Source organism: Hemibagrus wyckioides, linkage group LG23, assembly GCF_019097595.1.
Source record: "Hemibagrus wyckioides isolate EC202008001 linkage group LG23, SWU_Hwy_1.0, whole genome shotgun sequence".
NCBI classification, from domain to species: Eukaryota; Metazoa; Chordata; class Actinopteri; order Siluriformes; family Bagridae; genus Hemibagrus; species Hemibagrus wyckioides.
The window spans coordinates 18,613,267-18,634,349 of NC_080732.1; the positions used below are offsets into that span (position 1 = coordinate 18,613,267).

At 42.8% G+C, this 21,083-nt stretch overlaps 1 protein-coding gene across 4 annotated transcripts in view; it reads left to right on the plus strand.

The window, feature by feature from the left end:
• Positions 1 to 254: 254 nt before the first annotated feature.
• Positions 255 to 21,083, plus strand: part of ntrk1 (neurotrophic tyrosine kinase, receptor, type 1) — a 21,674-nt gene continuing 845 nt past the window's right edge. For 3 of the 4 annotated variants that reach the window (XR_009203304.1, XR_009203305.1, XM_058376400.1), the window contains exons 1-17: positions 255 to 636; positions 4,175 to 4,249; positions 4,440 to 4,511; positions 8,071 to 8,139; positions 8,226 to 8,377; positions 8,456 to 8,598; positions 8,892 to 9,030; positions 12,328 to 12,660; positions 13,175 to 13,192; positions 13,295 to 13,356; positions 13,438 to 13,540; positions 14,386 to 14,550; positions 14,640 to 14,770; positions 15,469 to 15,641; positions 17,423 to 17,663; positions 17,796 to 17,954; positions 20,728 to 21,083. The exon at positions 20,728 to 21,083 is cut by the window's right edge. Coding sequence is in view for 2 of the 4 variants with exons in the window: in XM_058376400.1 (XP_058232383.1) it covers positions 440 to 636; positions 4,175 to 4,249; positions 4,440 to 4,511; positions 8,071 to 8,139; positions 8,226 to 8,377; positions 8,456 to 8,598; positions 8,892 to 9,030; positions 12,328 to 12,660; positions 13,175 to 13,192; positions 13,295 to 13,356; positions 13,438 to 13,540; positions 14,386 to 14,550; positions 14,640 to 14,770; positions 15,469 to 15,641; positions 17,423 to 17,663; positions 17,796 to 17,954; positions 20,728 to 20,913 (2,418 nt within the window). In the remaining 2 variants the exon portion in view is untranslated. The remainder of the gene's footprint in view (positions 637 to 4,174; positions 4,250 to 4,439; positions 4,512 to 8,070; positions 8,140 to 8,225; positions 8,378 to 8,455; positions 8,599 to 8,891; positions 9,031 to 12,327; positions 12,661 to 13,174; positions 13,193 to 13,294; positions 13,357 to 13,437; positions 13,541 to 14,385; positions 14,551 to 14,639; positions 14,771 to 15,468; positions 15,642 to 17,422; positions 17,664 to 17,795; positions 17,955 to 20,727) is intronic. The other variant, XM_058376401.1, reaches the window with a different exon arrangement.

The window sequence follows — 21,083 nt, forward strand, 5'->3', positions numbered from 1 at the left end:
CTTCACTTCCTCCCAGTTCCTCCCTCCAACAGGTGGTGGCCTTGTTCTCAATGGCGTCCACCTGCAGCACCCGTCCTTCTTCTGGCTGGCTTCCACTCATGTCCTGGAGGTGTCTGATGACCACAGCAGTCTGTCTCTGTGTTCTCCAACAGACCCCCCTCCCTTACTGCCCCCTCTTCTCTCCCCTCTCCCCTTTCACACCCCGCCAGCTAATGGACTGCCTTGCCCCTCCCCTGCCATCCCTCTCTCCATCCCTGCCTCTGAAGCAGTGTGGGGAGAAGAGAGGAGAGAGACGAGAGGCGAGGAAAAGGAGAGGAGGCAGCAGCCCACTGTTCCCCTGGGCCTTTGCCTCACTGCAGCTCCACTGGCTTGATAACCACCTCTCAAAGCAAGAGATCCCGTTCTCCGGATCACTGGTGAAGAGAACCGAGGGCAGATTATGCTCAGCATGGCTGGCAGGGCCGTGCACCAGGTGGCCTTGGCTCTGTTCCTGATGTCCAGCCTGGCAGCAGGAGCTTGGGTGGGCTGCCCCGGGGCCTGTCGCTGCTCCTTCGCCATGCTCCAGTGCCTGGAGACGGATGGCATCACGAACATCCCGGTGCTGGCTCAGCAGGAGAGTGAGAATGTCACGGAAATGTGAGTTAGATTTGGGAGATTTACTGTGTTAGCATGATTGTGATGATGTGGTACGCTTGTGGCACTCAGTGTTTTCTTTACTTCTGAGAAAGTTTAGCATGGTATAGAGAAAGCGTCTGATTGCACGCATTTTCATTACAACAATATCTTCTAAACAGTTTCTGCTCATTCTTTCCGATGGGCCTTCATCCGTGAAGATGCTTCACAAACAGTCAGGAAAGTTTGTCAATCAGAATCGGAGAGATACACCGACCCTTAACTTTACATATCTAGCGCTAGTCTGTCTTTGCTAATCGTTTTGGTCCAACTGTCTTCCAACAAAATGTGTGTTTTTTTGTGTGATTTGGATCTGTGGTGCATCCATGCTTCCTGGTGTCATTGCCCCGAGGTTTGGGTAAACATCTCAGGGATGTCGTGTCCTTAATAGGAATTTCCAATCTGCTACTGGAATGGTTTTTTAGGGAATGTAACTCTGTCATTAAAAGTCTTGGCATGTTTGCTGTGCTTCTGGTCATGCTGTGTGGGTCAGTGACACTCTGGACTGATTAGCTCTTATATAACAAGTTGTTCCTTTAAACACTGAATAGAGAACGTTGGCAGGATCTTCAGACTCTTTCAATAAAGTAACGATGCTGTCAGGAAGTCTGTGGAACTGCCTGTTATATCAAACACACATCCGAGAGCTCTCTTTCTCTCTCTCTTTATGTTTTCTCTAATTATTTTGGAGGTTTTGGGAGGTGAACTTCTCCCAGAATGTCGCCGCGGTATTCTTCGTCCTCGGCACTCGTTGTCGATGCGTGTATACACAACATCTCGTGAAACAAAAGCCATTTCCTATATTAGTCAGATGCAGGGACATAACTTTTGCTGGGAAGAGAAGCATTACCTCACTACCATCAACAAGGAGCCATTACCTCTGAAGCAGCAGCAGCAGAAATTCATCATGCATCATGTTATAAATTCAATTCTGCGAATTGCCGACAAATGCCCAGAACAATAGATGAAATATTACCCACTTGGCTCAATCAAATAAGCGAGGGTGGTTCAAGATCCTCATCCCACCTCCCTGTAATTATGTTACGAGCCTCATGGCTCAATCAGACACAAATAAATATGTGCTGGTGCTCTGGACTGCGCTGCATAGTGGAGATCTGAGAAGGAAAGACTTCTTATTCTTCTTACTATCGAATCCTCCCTTGAATTTAATCCTGATCATTGAGATGTTTCTCCTGATCATATCAACACTTTTCATATATTCCTAATGTCTTTATTATTGTTTCAATTAAAGTCACAAATAAGCGTCTAGAAAAGCTGCATAAAAGATGAAGATTCCCTTAATCGAGAATACGATAGGTAACCCGATCGTGCACCGGGGCATCGTTCAATCCCCCGACTGTTTTCCTGCCTTTTCCACTGCTGTAGACTGGATTTATTTTTTTAATTAGTTTTGTGGTTGTACAAACTCCAGTCTGGTTGCACTATCAGTTTAGAGTGTACTTTAAAATGTATTGAGTGACACTCTATCCTCTAAGCTTTACATAGCAGGAAAAAAAAAATGAAGAAGAAAAAGAAGCAGAGCTAATAATCGCAAGTTAAGGCCAAAAAAAGTTCTCCTCTTTTTGATGTGTCCATGTTGATGATTGAGCATCTTGGTCATGTCTCATTCCACAGTGGAGCATAATATCAAGCTCATATGAAAGTAGATGCTCAAGACTTTAAGAATTTGTAGTGTTTAAGATTTCTGTTTTTCCCTAGCCTACCAGGGACAATATATTCATAGAAAAGTCCCCCCCCTCCCCCCCAAAAACAAACAAACCCCAAAAAACGGTAATTTTTTTTCATACACAAATTTTAAATTTTCTAATAATAAAAAATTAGAAATAGTAATGAATAAAAAATATAATAATAAATAAAAATATAATAAATTAATACTAAATAATTCTGGATTATAATAATAATAATAATAATAATAATAATAATAATAATAACAAATATTTTTAAAAATAAGAAAAAAAGAAAAAAATGAAATAGAAAAATCGAATAATAAATAATAAATATAAATATATTAATATACAAATATAATAAAATACTAATAAATCCTTCTGTTTAATAATAATGAAGATTTATAATAAGGAAAAAATAAATAAAAATAATAAAAATATAAAAATACATAAAAAAATATAATAATCTGGGAAAATATAATTATAAAAAAATAATAATAATTCATAGTGTTTCAGAAGGATTTCTGTCCTGCCCTGGCCTACTAGAGGTGATATATTCATCAAAAAGTAAGTTCCAGGTTTATTTTTTTCCTACACAAATGTTTGTATCTTCAATTAGTCCCTATACTGACCTCAGAAACTACACTGACCTCATGGGCCCTTGATTGCTGTTGTAGAAAGGACATTAATTAGTTACAGTTACATTATTTACTGTCCAGTGTCACCCAAATGAGGATAAAGTTCCCTTCAGAGCCTGGTTCCTCTCAAGGTTTCTTCCTCATATCATCATCATCATCATCTATACAAATAAATAGAATTGAATTGAATTCAAAGTAAATGTGGGTATCGAACCCATACATGCTCTCTGATATGTAACCGAGCACTTCTTCTTCTAAAAAGCAGCTTGAAACTGATCTTCAACCAGTAACATTCTGTGTAAGGTTCTCCAACAGAGGACAAAACCCAGGTCTAAAACACCCTGAAAGCTGAGAGACTTGTTTTAGATCAGACTCACAGATGAACCCCTCAGGAAGTCCCTCAGGTCAAGTGCCTCAGTCCCAAAGGGTTAGAGAAGATCATTAAAATGTAAGAGATGATTAGATCTCTGTTTAGACATGATGTGTCATGCTTTTGTGGGAAAATAATGGCAGTGCTAGCTCACGTGGTTAAGGCTCTGGGTTGTTGATGGGGGTTCAAGCCCCAGCACCACCAAGCTGCCACTATTGAGCAAGGCCCTTAACCCGTCTCTGCTCCAGGGGCACTGTATCATAGCTGCCCCTGTGCTCTGACCCCCAACTTCCTCCACTGGGATATGTGAAGAAAAGAATTCCACTGTGCTGTAATGTACGTGTGGCGATAATATCAATAATCAACAGTGGACTGGTGTTAATGGTTATTATTTTCCATAACAGAGATCTTAAAACTTCTCTTTAAAAGAAAACTTTAGGGTCGTACATCAATAACAAGTTACTTCCTGTTCACACTTCCACTAGAGGGCTCTTTATATCGATCTCTCTTCAAGTTGATGAGACAGAAATGTTAAGTTAACAGAGAAAACATGAAGAATAAAGTCTTTTACAGCTTTAATTTTTATCCGTTTAGTGTTACGTTGCGAAAGAGATTGTTAATAAGCTAAAAAAAGAAACTGTAAAAAAGTGTAAACTCCTCTGTGCTGAATCCGGCACTGGAGACTCCTTCCTTAAATAAATATTTCAATACATATGTTACTCTAGACCTGCTACAGACCTATGAGTAGTAATGATGTCAAAAAGTCATCTATTTATGTTGAACATGTCCGCCTGTATCATCACGTACAGCTACATCGAGAACCAGCCGAACCTGCAGCAGATCAAGGACACGGACTTCATCAACTACAGAGAGCTGAAGAACCTGTGAGTAAAGACGGATTTTCCAGTTTGTTTGTTTCCTGGTTGCTTTTGTTTCATGAAATCATTATCCTGAGTTATGAGATTAGAGCTAATCAGCCGTGATGTACGCCTGGGTGTAAAGATACCATCAGCGGACTGGCTGTCGGACCTCCCTTCACTCTGTGTGTGTGTGTGTGTGTGTTTTTCCTTCCAGCACAGTTACAGACTGCGGCTTGCTGTTCATCTCTGATAGAGCCTTCCAATACAACTCCAAGCTGCAATACGTGTAAGTGTTTTACGTTATTTATTTATTTATTTCCCCCTTTCCGCAGTCTCCTGTTGTGTGCTTGTTTGTGAGTATCAGTCGCCGTGAGTCGCTGCTTTTTGACAGAACTGCTGATTGTCGGCAGGCGCCTTCGGATCAGGTGACGAAACCACAAACGCGTTATCAGAACTGCTCGGAGCTCAAACTGGAGCAGCGGCGCGCGAGTGCGAGTGTGAGCGCGAGTGTGAGTGCGAGCGCGAGTGTGAGTGCGAGTGCGAGCGTGAGCGCGAGCGTGAGCGCGAGTGTGAGCGTGAGCGCGAGTGTGAGTGCGAGTGTGAGCGCGAGTGTGAGTGCGAGCGTGAGTGCGAGTGTGTGTAAGCACGAGTGTGAGTGCGAGCGCGAGCGTGAGTGTGAGCGTGAGCACGAGTGTGAGTGCGAGCGTGAGCGCGAGTGTGAGTGTGAGCGCGAGTGCGAGTGTGAGCGCGAGCGTGAGCGCGAGAGCGAGTGTGAGCACGAGTGTGAGCGCGAGTGCGAGCGCGAGTGCGAGGGTGAGTGCGAGTGCGAGCGTGAGCGCGAGCGCGAGTGTGAGCGCGAGCGCGAGCGCGAGTGCGAGTGTGAGCGCGAGTGTGAGTGCGAGCGTGAGCGCGAGCGTGAGTGCGAGCGTGAGTGCGAGTGCGAGCGTGAGTGTGAGCGCGAGCGCGAGTGTGAGCGCAAGCGTGAGTGCGAGCGCGAGTGTGAGTGCGAGTGTGAGTGTAATTGTGAATGCAGGAGCTGAAACTCCAGATATGAAATATGAAGGAATTCACGTGACACGAGCCGGGATGAGACGAGGAATAATGACGGGATGAGGAGGATTAGAGGTAATTCACTCTGAAATAAGAGTTCAGGGATCTGTTTATCTAGCTTTTTTATGATGTAACAATCTTTAGTTCTGGACATTTTTGGATGTTGGTCAGTCAAAAACCGTAAAACAACGTCAGAAAGGCAGTTGTTCTTGATACACACACACACACACACACAATTCAGGATGTTCTGATATAGGAAAATAATCCACTTTTAAATCCCAAAGTGTTTAATTTCTCTCATCCCTCATCAATGAACCAATTCTACTAATCAAGTTACATTTATTCCACAGTTCAAGTTGTTTTCGCGTAAGTTACAGCAGCTATAAACAGTCAATCCCTCGTTCCTTCACCAGCTTCTCTATTGAGGTAAATCCTGAGGTTTTTAAGGCTTTAATAACTCGTCACTGGAGACTACATCCAATTATAAACATCTTTGACAGAACATTTGTGTCTCAGAGATAAGACGAGGTTTAAAAACGGAAGCTTCTCACTGTACAAAGAGCAGGAGCGTGAAGAAACCAACACTTTCTGACCAATCAGAATCCAGACTTCAGCGGCTCTGTGGTGCAGTCCTGATGTTATAACACTGTTTAACCCTGTCCTTGCGTCTCCTGAAGTGGACTTTATTTACAGGAGCGAGCAAAAGAAGAATCCGACAGCTCAGGGGTCAGGATGTCTTCGGCACACGTGTCGCCTGTGACCCTTATCGCCACCATCTTGTCTTGTCGTCTTTCCCTCGCTGCCTGTGTGACATGCTCGGTGTTGTCGATGGGGCCGATAGCGGTCTAGGAGGAGGCGCTGGCGTGGGATTTGGGGAGCTGGTGGCGAGTGCAGGGGCGAGGAGGAGGAGGAGGGGGACGAAATCCGATCCCACATGCAGCAGTCACCTTTTACTCGCTCACTTTGGCGTCTTATTGACAGCTGATGCATAATAAATACACTCCACTAAGGGTCCATTATGACTCAATCAATATTTCACAGAGCGATGTGTAGTGGGAGCAGATGTGTCTCTAAAATCAGAGAGAGAGAGAGAAAGAGAGAGAGAGAGAGAGAGAGAGAGAGAGAAAGAGAGAGAGAGATGTGGGGGTGTTCAAGGCTGAAGAGATGGAAAATACAATATACAGCTGACTAACAGTGCAGGAATACAGAATGCGTGCTGCTTTATTCGTCCGATCTCCCGGAATTCTCGCTGTGTTAATAATCACGTCTCAAACCCTGGACAAGCAGCAGAGCTTTCCTACACTACTAGGTGGCAGCTGCTGTATTACCCCCCAACCCCCCCTCCCCCACCTCCCTCCTGCCCCCCTATATGGCAATGCAGAGGAATCGAGCCGGTAACAGATAGGCCCTGATGGCTCGCCCATCTGACATGAACTTTTGAGGATGAGAAAAACAAATATTTGAACCCCTGCTGGCCCCCATTAGTCCTGCCACAGAGAATCTGTATCCCTTAAGTGTCCTGCATCCCGAGAGCCATCACTCGCTGTCACCTCGGCCTTTGTTTTCATCTGACGACCCTCTGGCATCCTCGGAGCCACAGACCGCGACGCAAACCGAAAGGATAAGGGATTTCTAAAGCCGTGGTTGGCAGCAAGCATCAAGCTGAGGTCACGTATTTGTTTGTGTTTATTTGGGGAAAGGGGACAGTGCAGCTGGAAAAAAGTGGGAACGTGTCAGAAGGTTATGAAACTTGCTGAGAAGGTGAGGTCAGGAAGAGAAGGAATCAAAGATGCAGTGAAAAGTTTTTTTTTTTTTTTTTTTTTTTTATAAATTTGGTGATAATTTCCACCCACTCGTTAATTTCCTCTGAGTCTCACTAAGCTACATCTTTTCTCTCATTTTCTCACTCTGAGGAAAACACTATCTGCCCTCTTCTGCATACACAAGCTCACAGATGTCCACAATTGGCCAGCATCATTATGACTGACAGGCAGGGAGAGTGGGAGAGAGAGACAGATAAGAGAGAGAGAGAGAGAGACAGATAGAAAGACAGAGAGAGAGGGGGGCAGATAGAGAGAGAGAGAGAGAGAGAGAGAGAGAGAGAAAACATCTATTTTTTGCTTTTTTGTATCGGTGGAATTCGACCTCATGGTCTCCGGATGGCAAAGTGAACTTTTTTTTTAAAATGCTAATCTCGACAGCTAGCTAGAACAGTTAATTAGTTGATACTCGCTAGAACTGGTGAAAAGTGTTGCTATGGTTACAGTGTGGAGGTTTTCAGCACAATAGAGTGAAGGTGTTTGCAGGTACGCTAACACTACCTGAGATTTATAATGTCATGAAGCTAATCAGTGGCTTAGTTTTAACTCCAGTGAACATGGAATTTACGTATTTACTCAAAACCCATCCACACTTTGATTTCTGGGTCTCTGTCGAGTCTCACTGCAAGATCTCGAGGCATGACAACGCTACAGAGACATGTCTGATATTAAGATCATTTCATTCAAACGTCACCGTTCCTCTGTCTGATGTCATCATCTGGATTTTCATCACGTCTGATGATAACGAATCTGAGATCAGGATTAGTCCACTTCCTTTTTATACTGCCATTAACGTCATCATCATTTTCTCACAACTTGATTGAACTTGGGTGGGCGTAACCCACAAAGAGTTCAAGGGGTGGAGCTAAAACTACTAAGTCATGTGACTGTGGACACGTGGTTATGGTATGAAATACTGTAGCAGAAGGTTTAACATCTAAAATGTTTTTTTTTCTTGCCCTCGATGGTGTACAGGAACCTGGCCTCAAACTTGCTCAGGGACATCAGCTGGAAGGTCTTCCACTCGCTTCCTCTGCTGAACCTGTGAGTGCCATCTTTAAACCTTTATCTATTTAACATGAGTTCCTCTGGGTGTATCTAATCAGATGGTGAATAATTGACCTTCTCAGGGTTCTGAGGGACAACCCCCTGACCTGCTCGTGCGGTCTGTTCTGGCTCCAGCAGTGGCAGATGACGAGGCGAGCCGACATCGACAGCCAGCAGAGCTGCTGGTACAACGACAGCAGCGTTCAGCTCGACAGGTTTATGATGGAGAACTGCAGTAAGTGCACAGGTTAGAAGGAAAACCTGCCTTTCTGTCTCCATGTACGATCTCTAACGCCAGTCTCCTGCTGGTCAGGTGTTCCCGAGGTGTCTATCAACGCTCCAGAACTGCCCATTAAGGAGGGGGGAAACCTGACGTTTGAGTGTCGGGTCACCGGCAATCCACTGCCTAGTATCCGGTGGAGGACGGAGCACCTGCATTCCACTTTTATTCTGGAGGTAAGCTCCAGTGACACCAGTAAAGATCTACACTCATCAATGGCATATATATATATATATATATATATGTGGTTTCTACAAATAGCTAACACTGGAGACTCCTTCCAATAGTAAAAAAAACGCCCTGTTGTGTTGTTTCGGAGGCTGTAATGTGAGTAGGCGTGTCAAGGAGGCGGGGCTTAAAGTGCAATATTGTTGTTAGGCATAATTAAAGAATTTGCACTGCATTAAACCAGTGCAGGTTCATGATAATATTCAGTCTATTAAATGCCAGTGTGTGTGTGTGTGTGTAGCGAGGGATCTGGGGCTCCACCTTGGAGCTGGTGCTTCACCTGTTAAACGTGTCGTATGTGGACAACCTGCACAACCTGACCTGTGAGGCAGAGAATGAGGCGGGGCCGAGAGAGGCGGCGGTGCAGCTCAACATCGAGTGTAAGTCTGTTATTCTGTTCATTAATTAACGTAAAAACACTGAAATCTACACTGCGATCCCGTCAGAGTGCTATAAAGATAAGATATAAACTGATTGCGGTTCCTTGGAATTGCTCCACAGATGTTACACAATCACCATTTAGCTAAATAGCATTGTTATTATTATTATTGTCCCTAGTGGTCAAACTGCAACAAGCGCTAATAATCAGAGGTCCACAGGGGCAGGAATCATGCTGTCCCATGCTCATAGGATGAGGAGTAATGACAGGGTGATGTCAGGGTTGCCAGAGATGCATTTACTCCCTATATATTGGTCAAATTCTTTTATTTCATATAAATAATCTGATTGAAGTAAGTGTGATTTCTGCAGACGGCGTGTCAGTGCCGTACAGATCGTACCACTGAGGTTGTGAGATATATTTCTTTCAGACAGAAAGGAGGATTTAGAGTGTGGATAATGTTGTATATGAGAAATCTGTGTGCACTACAGTGACCTTGAAGAAATGTCTCTCTTTTTGCTGAATGGTTTCAGATTTTTCTGCTCTGGATGGAAATGTACTCTAGATAAATAATAGCATAAGTTAAGCACACGAGTCTCTGAACAGAGGCGTGTGAAATCACAAGCTGTGAAAACATAGCTCTAAGCAGCAGGTAGAACATGACATGACGTGACGTGATGTGACGTGATGGCTGGCGTCAAGCGCTAATGAGAACTGAATGATGTTGACGGTGATGGAGATGGTTATCACCTCCTGCTTGGAAAAAAAGGACAAACAAAAGTGCTTGAGTTCAGACAAATGTACGAGCGTCATGGGAGTGATAACGAGTGTCAGGGAAATGGGATGATAACTGTCGTCAGATCTTATTTGTTCTGTGCTAATGGACTCACCAAATCCACCCACCCCCCCTCGCAACCCGGAAACATCACTGTGAGGATTGATTGGCAGACGCTAAACACGTTAGCTGCTAATCTATCAGTAGTCTCATTATTAACAGCCTGGGATTGACCCTTTACACCAGGACGCCGGTGTTCAGAACCGAAACGTACATTTTCAATCAGAGTAAAGAAATGAATGATGTTCTGGCTGTGAGTCTGATATAAAACGAGTCACGCTTTCAGTGTTTCAGACGTGTGTTTTTCCCTCCCCCTTACACAGATTTATATATATATATATATTTTTTTTTTTTGCTGCTGTTGTTATTTATTTATTATTATATTATTATATTTATTACAATTTATTATTTTTCTTATTATAAATATGTATTATTATTACACATAAGTATGTATTATTATTTCATTATATTTGTTTAGATAATTATATTATTATATATTTTTTATTTATTACTATTTATTTTTACTTACTTTGTATTATTAGAAATATTTATTATTATACAGAATTATTTATTTATTTAATTTTATTTATTATTATTTGATTTTCTATTACTGTATTATTATATATTTTTATTTATTACTATTTTCTTTCTTATTTTTTAGAAATATTTATTATTAGTACACAGAATTATTTACTATTATTTTCTTATATTTTTATTTATTATTAGATTTTTTTATTCATTACCATTTATTATTTTTTATTATTAGAAATATTTATTATTATTATTATTATTATTATTATTATTATTATTATTATTACACAGAATCATTAATTTTTTTTTAAAAGAACAAGCACTTGGACCGTCTCAGAGAGCAGAAATGGGTTTGATATCAACATTTACTTTGAAGATACAAACATTTGAGTGGAACAAAATGATGTTCTATGAATATATCACCTCTAGTAGGATACGGAAAAACAGATATACTTCTGAGAGCTCTGAGTGTCTGCTTTCATTTGAGCTTCATATTAACCTCCACTGTGGAGTGGAACATAACAAAGACCCTCAATCATCAACATGGGCACGACAAAAACAGGAGGAAAGTCCAGAGTTAATTTCTCTCTAAAACCCGGGTCAAGTTCGTACTGTAGAGTAGTTTTAAACAACTTCAGCAGCTGCAGGTGAATTAGTTCCATCTCTTGTCTTGACCACTCGCTTCACTCGACACAGGAGTCAGGAGAGAAGAGCGATCTTTTGACCGTTTGACACGATCGGCTGAGTTTCTTCATAGCGCTGCACTTTTTACAGACAGGGTCACAGGTTAAGAGCAGAGAAACGTTTCCAGACGAGAGAGAGGGTCGCGTGCATCAGCATCTTCCTCGCAGATACCAGAAACATTTCCGGCATCTTCCATCCGCTCGGCGTCCAGGTGCTTTCTTGTGGTCAGTTTCCCTAAAACAGCCAGGATTTATTATTCATGATAATCAACAGGTTTACGAGTGGAGATGGAGTCTATTGATTGATGGGGAAAATTATGACACAGCTTCTGAGAAGGCGTCAGGATGCTAACATTCCCGAATTAACGCTCCTTTATTACAGAATTAGCTGAAGGCGTGGTTAGGTTCAAAATAACTGCATGGATTTTACTGACACCAGCAAAGTCTCTGACGGGACACGACCAGAGCTCTCTCTCTCTCTCTCTCTCTCTCTCAACAAAAAAAACAAATCATTACTTAACATAAAAAAATCAATCACTAATCAAAATTGTTTCCAAATCTCATTTAGATTTCTTGTAAACATATTAGAAAATCGTCTGACCAATCAGAGTGCAGAATGCAACAGCAGTGTATAAATCATTAGTGTTAAGACGTTAAATAAAGAATTAATATAATATTTTTCATAAAAAATATCTCCTCCATATTACTCCAGTTTAAAAGTTTTGCTGTTTTATTAATTTTATTATTAAAATGTAAGCTTTTATTATAAATGTTTTTAACCTTTTATTCATTACAATTAATTCAAAGTTTTAATTAAACATTTAATGTTTATAAAAGGCTTATAAAAGACTTATTACTGGATTAAAATTGATTTATAAACTTGATTATTATTGAAACGTATACAATGAATTTTAAACCTTATATAATAATCATTATTCTTTAGTTGATTATTAATCTATGAGGTTTAATTAGTAAATATCTGTTCATTAATTTATTATAATTGGTTTATGGTTAATGAGGTAATCTTTAATTAATAATTAATTCATTAGTAAAGTTTCAGTTGTTTTAAGAACACTGATTACATATGATACAGATAATTTATTAATGACTGTTTTTAATACAGATACTGTTTTAATGTCTAATTACTAATAAAGACAGAAGGTGTAGAAGGTTAAATCTTAAACACGAGTAGAGATTCTTCATGAAGAGAGTTGAAACTGAGTGTAAAGCATTTGCGTCTCCGCTCCAGTTCCAGCCAACATCCTGTTCCTGAAGGTTCCAGAGCAGCAGCATCACTGGTGTTTCCCCTTCGCTGTGGACGGAAATCCGCCACCGACCATCAAGTGGCTGTACAACAGCACGCCGCTGGTGGAGACGGTGTACGCCTACACGCAGTTCATCCCTGACTCGGACGACGGCTCCGTCTATCACGGCTGCCTCTTCCTCAACAAACCCACTCACCTCAACAACGGCTACTACACGCTCATCGTGGAGAACGCGCTCGGCCGAGACGAGGCCACCACTTTCGGAAAGTTCATGGACAATCCCTTCGACCCCTTCGACCCGGAAGGCATCATCCCCGGTGAGTGAGGACACAATACTGAACGGATATGTAAATCTCCATCATTTTCTTAAAACATTACCAATTTGGGGCGATTAATGGGCGGGGCTACTTACCAGGTCAATGTAAATTATATGCAGATTACAAAAGCATATTTGGTAATTTAGCTAACAAACGTACTGAATATTAGTAACTAAAAACAAAATCACTTTATTGTGACAAAATCGGTTGTTGTCATGGAAACAGCTTTTTTTTTTTTTTTTCAAGCTTCAGCGATTCTGCTTCATGCCACCCCTGGGGTAGAAAATTGGGTCTTTTTTTATTCTAAGTAAAAAAGCACGCTTTTTGTTTTCTTAATGAACTGAAATTACAGTAATCAAAGCAGACCTAATCAGCTAAAGCGCCGTGGCTCGAGAGCCGTACCTGAGAGCCTGAACGTGACATTTTAATGCTGTCAGATTTCTGGAATTAAGGCATAAAGCTTGAACGATAATCATTTCTGTCTTTTTTTTTTCCTCCCTCTGACACACACCAGTGCTGCCCAGTGACCCGAGTAAGTCCTGTAACATCCAAGTTCCTTGTTCCAACTCCATTATACTCTAGTCTTTTGTGTTGGATTATAAAGTGAATAAAACTCCTCTGGGTTTTTTTCCAGCAGCTCCTACTAACAAGTCCAATGAGGGCGTGACGGAGAAGCGGGACAGCAGCCTGCTCGGGGTGAGAATCTGACCGGTACGAGTACAGTGAAGGGCTCCTGCATGGTGGAACTCATGGGCGTGTTGTGTTTCTGTGCTGTAGGTGTCCGTGGCTGTGGGTCTTGCCGCGTTCGCTTGCACCTTCCTGCTCATCATGGTGCTGGTGATCAATAAATGTGGGCAGCAATCCAAGTTCGGCATCCATCGTAAGTCTGGAGCAACTTTTACACCCGTTGATACTCTGATGAAGAGGAAGTCCTGCTGGGGTTTATTCCTCATACACCAACATCTTGTACTTTTTATCCATTTATGATTGCATAATAATCTGGAACACCTGTTACATCAGCTGTAAATCTCTTGTTCTGAAAAACACACAGCTTTTGTTACCATGTTAGCATAAAAGTTCTAGCTTTACCTCTGACCGTTACACTGGAACTGGAGACTCCTTCCATGAGCGCTGACACCTTTGTGCGCCTGAACCTCAGAGAAAATGAATCAACCGTCAGCTACATTGTGCTACAATGCGACACGGTGTAGAGATCGATCAGAGACACAACCCCGGTAAAAGCGCACGGCTGAAACAGCTCGTCCATTTTTTACCGCTCTGTAACCGGAGCTCTTGGCCTGGACACGCCGCTGCTTTTTAACTAATGCACCGATTACGCTTTCCACCAGAGCCGTGTGTTTGCTCACAGTCGCTCTAACATCCTGGAGAAGAGCTGCCAGGGTCTTAATTACAGCTCGCAGTAAAGTAAAGAGCAGCAGGCAGGAGGAGAAACAGATGAGCTCCAGGGGGATGGAGGAGGCGAGGCTTTGGAGTGAACTCGACTGCCTCGGATCTCCTGCCACGAGGTTCTCTCACCTTCAGTGTAGACACCCTCACACAGCATCACAGCCCAGGTTCATGGTTCGTGCATGAAATACGGCCATTTTGTAGAACAATTCTCTCCTATAATTGTTTATAGTTAATCCTAATAACTGAGTTGATCCGTCATACTGGATATTATAAAATCGTGTGATCATTTCCCCCTTTCCTGTCCTGTGTGAACAGGCTCGTCCGTTCTGGGGAAGGAAGATGACTTGGCCGTCTCGCTCCGCTTTATGAACTTCGGAGTCAGTCCTCCTTCCTCGGATGAAGGCATGCTGGACTCGGGTCTGTCTAGCTTTGTGGAGAACCCACAGTACTTCTGCGGCATCATCAAAGACAAGGACATGTGTAAGGAGTTCTTTTTGCCGTAACGGTGTGAGAATCTGTTTTTTTTCTGCTTCTGAGAAGTGTGTGATATGAGGAACGGCTCATTGCAGGTGTGCAGCACATTAAGAGGCAGGACATCATGCTGAAGTGGGAGCTGGGAGAAGGAGCTTTCGGGAAGGTTTATTTAGCCGAGTGCGCCAACCTCTGTCCAAACACGGACAAGATGCTGGTGGCTATAAAGGTGACTCATCTCATCTCATCACACACACACACACACACACACACACATCAAACCAACCAAATAAGCATCTATGCAATCTATCTATCTATCTATGTAATGATGGAAGACCTTCAAGGGACCACAGAATCAAGTGCAAACGTTTATATACCCCCCTCTTATTATCATTCTCCTTTGAGTTTTATTATCAAAATAATATTAAAACATTACAGAGTCTGAGCCTATATTTCTCTATAAGCAAGCTCAAAAGTTTGCATCCCCCTTCACGTGATCATTTAGGCGTCTAATGACTCTACGATATAAATCAGATCAAATATTTCGTCGAGTTAAGAGCGAACAGGATCAAGCAATATCTAAGAGAAAACTCTGTCATTTATTTTTTTAACAGAGGATATAAAAAGATATTAAAGAACATTAAAAGATGGTTTCGAAATGGAAGGAGTCGCACGAAGAAAGTGGAAACTCTCTCGAGAAAAAATTCATAATGGCTTAATTATTTATTAATATCTTATTACAGAGGTTTGGACTGCTGCTGGTGTGTGCATTAGTGAAAGCATCTCAGACGGTTTTAATGTCCTGTTGTTCATTCAGTCAGGAAATGTGTGCAAACTTATTCACTCTCTGCTGTGTGTACATCCTGATAATCCAGCAGAGACAATATCACACCACAGAGCAGGTTCCTGACCGTGTTTCTCATGCAGACGCTGAAGGACGCCAATGAGTCGACTCGCCAGGACTTCCAGCGCGAGGCCGAGCTCCTGACCGTTCTCCAGCACGAGCACATCGTCCGCTTCTACGGAGTGTGTACGGACGGGGAACCTCTCGCCATGGTGTTCGAGTACATGCGCCACGGCGACCTCAACCGTTTCCTCAGGTCAGGAGCTGGGGGTGTGGTGTCAAAATGTCATCTTAAGTGGCCACGGAAAGATCTGCCAACGTCAAAGCCCATTGTTTCACCTCAAAACCCACACGAGCCATGCTAGGAAGCTAGCGTAAATCCTCATAATCCGCAAAAAATAATGTGGTTTCTTCTAATGCGTTGGTCTTTTTAAGGTCATATGGCTAAAGCATTAAAGCTCTGCTCCTATTACTTTTCCCTGTGGTTGATCTTGACAGACAGTGCGCAATATTCTTTGGCCAATTTCACAGACCTTCTGCGTAAAACAACCTGAATAGCTGCCAGCCGTATAGAATCTAAAACCATTAAGCGAGGCGCTCTAATAGATCTGAAGTATGGTAAGTGGTTAGTTAAAGGAGACAAAGCCTCCATCAAAGAGCGTGTCAAAAGACCTTTTTAGGACGGTCTATTAAAATATATCTGTACCTGTCACAATCACAAAGGAATCACAGGTAATGGGGCAATTTTGTCAAATTGCAAATTCCAAGCTCAGAAAAAGAGAAAAAAAAGTTACCATCAATCTTCTATCTAATCTTTAACTTTATTATCTGCATGTAGAAGTTTGGTTTCATCTGTCCACATTTCATCAAATCTCTCCAGAAGCTTCTGGTTCATCCAAGTTCCTGGCCTTCCTAACTACATTGTCCATCATCACCGAGCGCCATGGCTACACATAGAGGAGCACTGTACACTCCATCCAAGCTGCATTCATCTCTCCAACATGATGAAAAGTGTCAGCTTGGTGAGGAAATGAAGACACCATATGTCCAGCACAGAGGAGTCTCAGTGACATGTCCAGTGCGCAAAGATCTTGTCTGCCAGGTGGTCCTGAGGCCAGATTGGGAGTGGTGGGAGGGGGGGACACATGCTGTTGAGGAGGTGGAAATCTCATTTTGAGTAGACGGTCCATGGATGGAGTCTCCAGGCTGTGCGACAGCTGCTGCTCTCCTGCCACCTGCCTTATAAACGGATAGTAATGGCATTGAGGGACCTCTGAAGAACAAGCAAAAGGCCAGCAAGTGACAGCATGGACAGGCAGTAAGAGAGGGATGAATGGAGATTGGATGGAGATGAGTGCAGAAGGAGAGGGGGAGCTGTGCTCAGGCTGCTACAGAGCAATGAGTTCAGGAAGGCCAACGTGGGGTTGGTAGGAGGTTCCAAGTCGTGATGGATTTTAATGAGTGAAAAATTGGTCAGATGTTTTGATCATGATTGTCATGAAGCTGACCGATTGAGATGGAGGTTTACTGTGCCATCTAAGTCCATAATGCATGAACAGTCTAAATGATATGTCTTTTATTTAGCGTGAAGCCATGTCAATTCCAATCGTTAACACAATCTCGTTTAGCTGCTCAATTTGGATCTTGAACCTAAAACCACTTAAAGCCCACTTGAGTTCCATGACACACACTCACAAAATGGTGGCCTTCGCTATCCTGTGGTCATTTAGCATTTAGCTTGAACAAATATTGAGAGTCTGGAGAGTGCAACACTGGGTGTAAAAAGCCCACATGCTACATCACTGAGCAGGAGAATGTTAAAGGTCATGCTTTGGTGGGATTTGAACTCACAACCTTCTGAACATCAGCTCAAAACCTTAACCACTGATCCAGCACTTCCTGCTTTTCCTAAAAATGACCAATCACTGGACCAACCACAAGAACATTGGATATCATGAATATTATCTATGAAAGGTCTGTGAAGCACCATCAACACATCCAATTCTTGACCTTCTGATCTTTATCATCTTTCCACAGAGCTCATGGTCCAGATGCTCGGATCCTGGATGAAGTAAAGATGCCCCCGATGGGTCAGCTGACCCTGCTTCAGATGCTCCAGATCGCAGCCCAGATCGCCTCCGGTATGGTCTACCTGGCTTCACTCCACTTCGTGCACAGAGACCTGGCCACCAGAAACTGCCTGGTTGGTGAAGGACTCGTGGTGAAGATCGGTGACTTCGGCATGTCCAGAGATATCTACAGCACTGATTACTACAGGGTTAGTTTAAGTTCTCCTTCATGTCTGCTGCTTGTATATTAGATGAATGTAAAGTGTCTTCATTTCAGAGTTCCTCTAAGGTTCCTCAGGTACGGTATGAATCATCATGACGTCTCCTTCTTTACCTCTCAGGTCGGTGGAAGAACCATGCTACCAATTCGCTGGATGCCTCCTGAGAGCATCATGTACAGGAAGTTCACCACGGAGAGCGATATCTGGAGTTTCGGGGTGGTTCTGTGGGAGATCTTCACCTACGGAAAACAGCCATGGTATCAGCTGTCCAACAGCGAGGTACAAAACTGTCAAAAGCTCTCACTCTCAGCTAGATCTCTCTGGATCACTCTGGATCAGGAACATCTTGTAAATCAGATTCAGGCGGAATTTCGGAAGAACAAAAAGATTTATGAGGATTATGTAGAGGAATTTGGATTTTTTCGGCTCGTTTCAAACACCTTTGAGATTTCTAGCAGTATTAAGTGAAGTGTATCATAAAAAAATTAAATATATTTCTTTACAAATGACCCAAAACAGCCTTAGAGTTGAAAATCCTGCAGATGTGATATAATTTTTAGTTATTTTTTCATTAGAAATGAATTGCAGGGTGTAGAAATGAATTGCAGAGAATTGCCTTCTCTCTCTCTCGCTTTCTCTCTCTGTCTCTCTCTCTCTCTCCATCTCCTCTCTTTTTTTTCTCCCTCTATCTCCATCTCCTTCTCTCTCTCTTTCTCTCTCTCTCTCTCTCTCTCTCTCTCTCTCTCTCTTTCCCTCTTGCTCCCCCCCCTCCATCTCACTCTCTCCTTTACATTCCTGTGTTTTTCGGAGATTAGGGATGTTTAAGGAGGAAAACGTGCCTCGTATCTCACAGCATTTTGAACCTCAAAGTGACTAAACTTTCACATCTGCAAGGGTGCCAATATTTTATCTGACCGGCGTTATGGTCAGGACCTTGTGTTTAGATTAAACCAGCGTGATTTCATGATCTGGGATGTGATTGTAACACTGTGATGGAGGGAATCGTGAGACGTTTAGTGGAGGAGGAAATGATGTGTATTAGAGCATGTTTTTTAACACAACAGAACAACAGAGACGTAAAACAAACGGCCTTGAGCGCGACCCGTCTGCAGCCAGCGATCGATGGGTTTATCGGCATGATGAACAGTCCGGTCCTCTCGGATTAAAGACTGAGAAGTGGACTCTATGTGTGACCGCAACTGCACCATTACGGGAGAGAAGCCTCTCTCCTTTCCAGATCAGGGTAGATCGCTTTTCCCGTTTGCTCAATTTTTATCCGATTAGAGCCGATCTTCACCCTGGGCCGACGTCGCCTAACCTCGTTAACATAATCCTCGCCGGCTCGTAATGGACAGGGATAATTATAGGAGCTGTAATTGGAAGGGACGTCGAGAAGATGCCCGTGACTTTCCGGCCCAGAATTTGGGAAGGGTCAATGAGGATCTTTGTTGATTCATCCAGTGATTGATAGACCGCTCCGGCATGATGTAGTGGACTGATGACCAGCGTATACCACTCCATTACTCAGGAGACAGTGCCTACAGGGTGAGACGGAGAGGGACAGAGTCTCTCTCTCTCTCTCTCTCTCTTACTCTCTCTCTCCATCTCTCTCTCTCTTCCTTACTCTCTCCATCTCTCTCTCTCTTGCTCCCTCTCTCTCTCTCTCTCTCTCTCCCTCTCACTCCCTCTCTCTCTCTCTATCTCTGTCTCTCTCTCTCTCTCTGTCCATCTCTCTCCCTCTCACTCCCTCTCTCTCTCTCTCTCTCTCTCTCTCTCCAGCTCTTTCTCTCCCTCCCTCTATCTCTCTTTCTCTCTCCCTCCATCTCTCTCTCCCACTTTCTCTCTCTCTCCCTCTCTCTCCCTCAGCCCCCCCCCCTCTTGGGGTCACAAAGCTCATTCTCGTCCCTGTGACAGTGATCAATGCAGGAACGTTGCCTGAGGAGCTCTCGCTGGAGTGACACCACACACAGACCTGCGATTGTCTCGGCCTTTAAAGCTGAAACCTCACACACAGCTTTAATCCTCACAAAGAAAAAGAACTCATCTATATCACAGAAGGGAAATGTCTTCAGTACACTCGGTGTAAACTAACTAACTAAGATCATTAAACTTACTGCTTAACTCAAGCTAAATTCTGCTCATTTTAAATAGACAAAAGCAAATCTGACAGTAGAATAAAACTTGAAAAGAAATGCTTAGAAATAGGACCATGGAAACGGGATTGAATTGCCACAATACCGAAGACGTCCTTCTTACATTTCTGTAGAATTTCCTATTAAAAGATCGCTCTTAACCGAATTCTAAGATTATTAAACCTATTTCTAATGTTCAAGCTTCAAATAATAATAATAAAAATTATTATTATTATTATTATTATTATTATTATTATTATCATTATTATAGTGTAGCAGATCATTTTGCTTCATAAATAAATATAACTCATATATGAGTCAAATTTTGGGGAACTTTATTATTCTGTTTCACTTAGAACCCTCTTTGAGAACAGAGGAACCTTTAAGGGGTTTCACCGGAAAGAAAGAAACTGAAGACTTTAATCTTTATAGCGCTTCATACATGCAAACGAAGATCCGCCCCTCATCCTGAAAGTAGGCGGAGTTACTCTGGACGTTATGCAATAAAAAGCATAATACGAGCAATAAAAATAAGTGCTGGAAAGTCATTTTTATCGGATGTTAAACGGCTGAATGTGAGCAAACGTTCAGCTGAAGGACACACCTGAGTTTGCCAATACTTATTATAAACAAAAATGTTGTACATATTCTCTGTGGCTGAATATCAGAAGGGTACTGGGTAGGAGGTTTAGGGAGCCTATGTAGGGAGTGACCAGGAAGCCATTTTGTTCTAGGGAGTTGATGCAAGGTGAAGAAAAGTATGTGAAAATAAATAAATAAAAATAAATAAATCAAACATTCCATTGTGTTTCTCGGACAAAAAGAGAAACCGTTGAAGCAGAGGAGCAGCTCAAAGTCCGACACGATCCTGTGTGATTATTTTGTAGACCCTAACCTGAAGGTTTTTTTCCCGTCTTCAGGCGATCGAGTGCATCACGCAGGGCCGAGAGCTGGAGCGGCCGCGGACGTGTCCTAAAGAGGTCCATCAGCTCATGCAGGGCTGCTGGCAGAGAGAACCACAACAACGCCTCGTCATCAAGGAAGTCTACAACCGGCTCGTGGCTCTGGTCAAGAACCCACCGGTCTACCTGGACATCCTGGAGTGAGAGAGTGAGAGAGAAAAAGAGAGAGATCTGCAAAGGGACAGCTGGAGGTTTCGGTTCAAACAGAGAAACATTTGTGGAGAGAAAAAAAGAGACAAAAGGACTGAAGAAGATCCCCAGAAGTCCCTCTGTTCTGTGTGCGGTCAAACCCCAGCATCCGTCTGGACATTCGG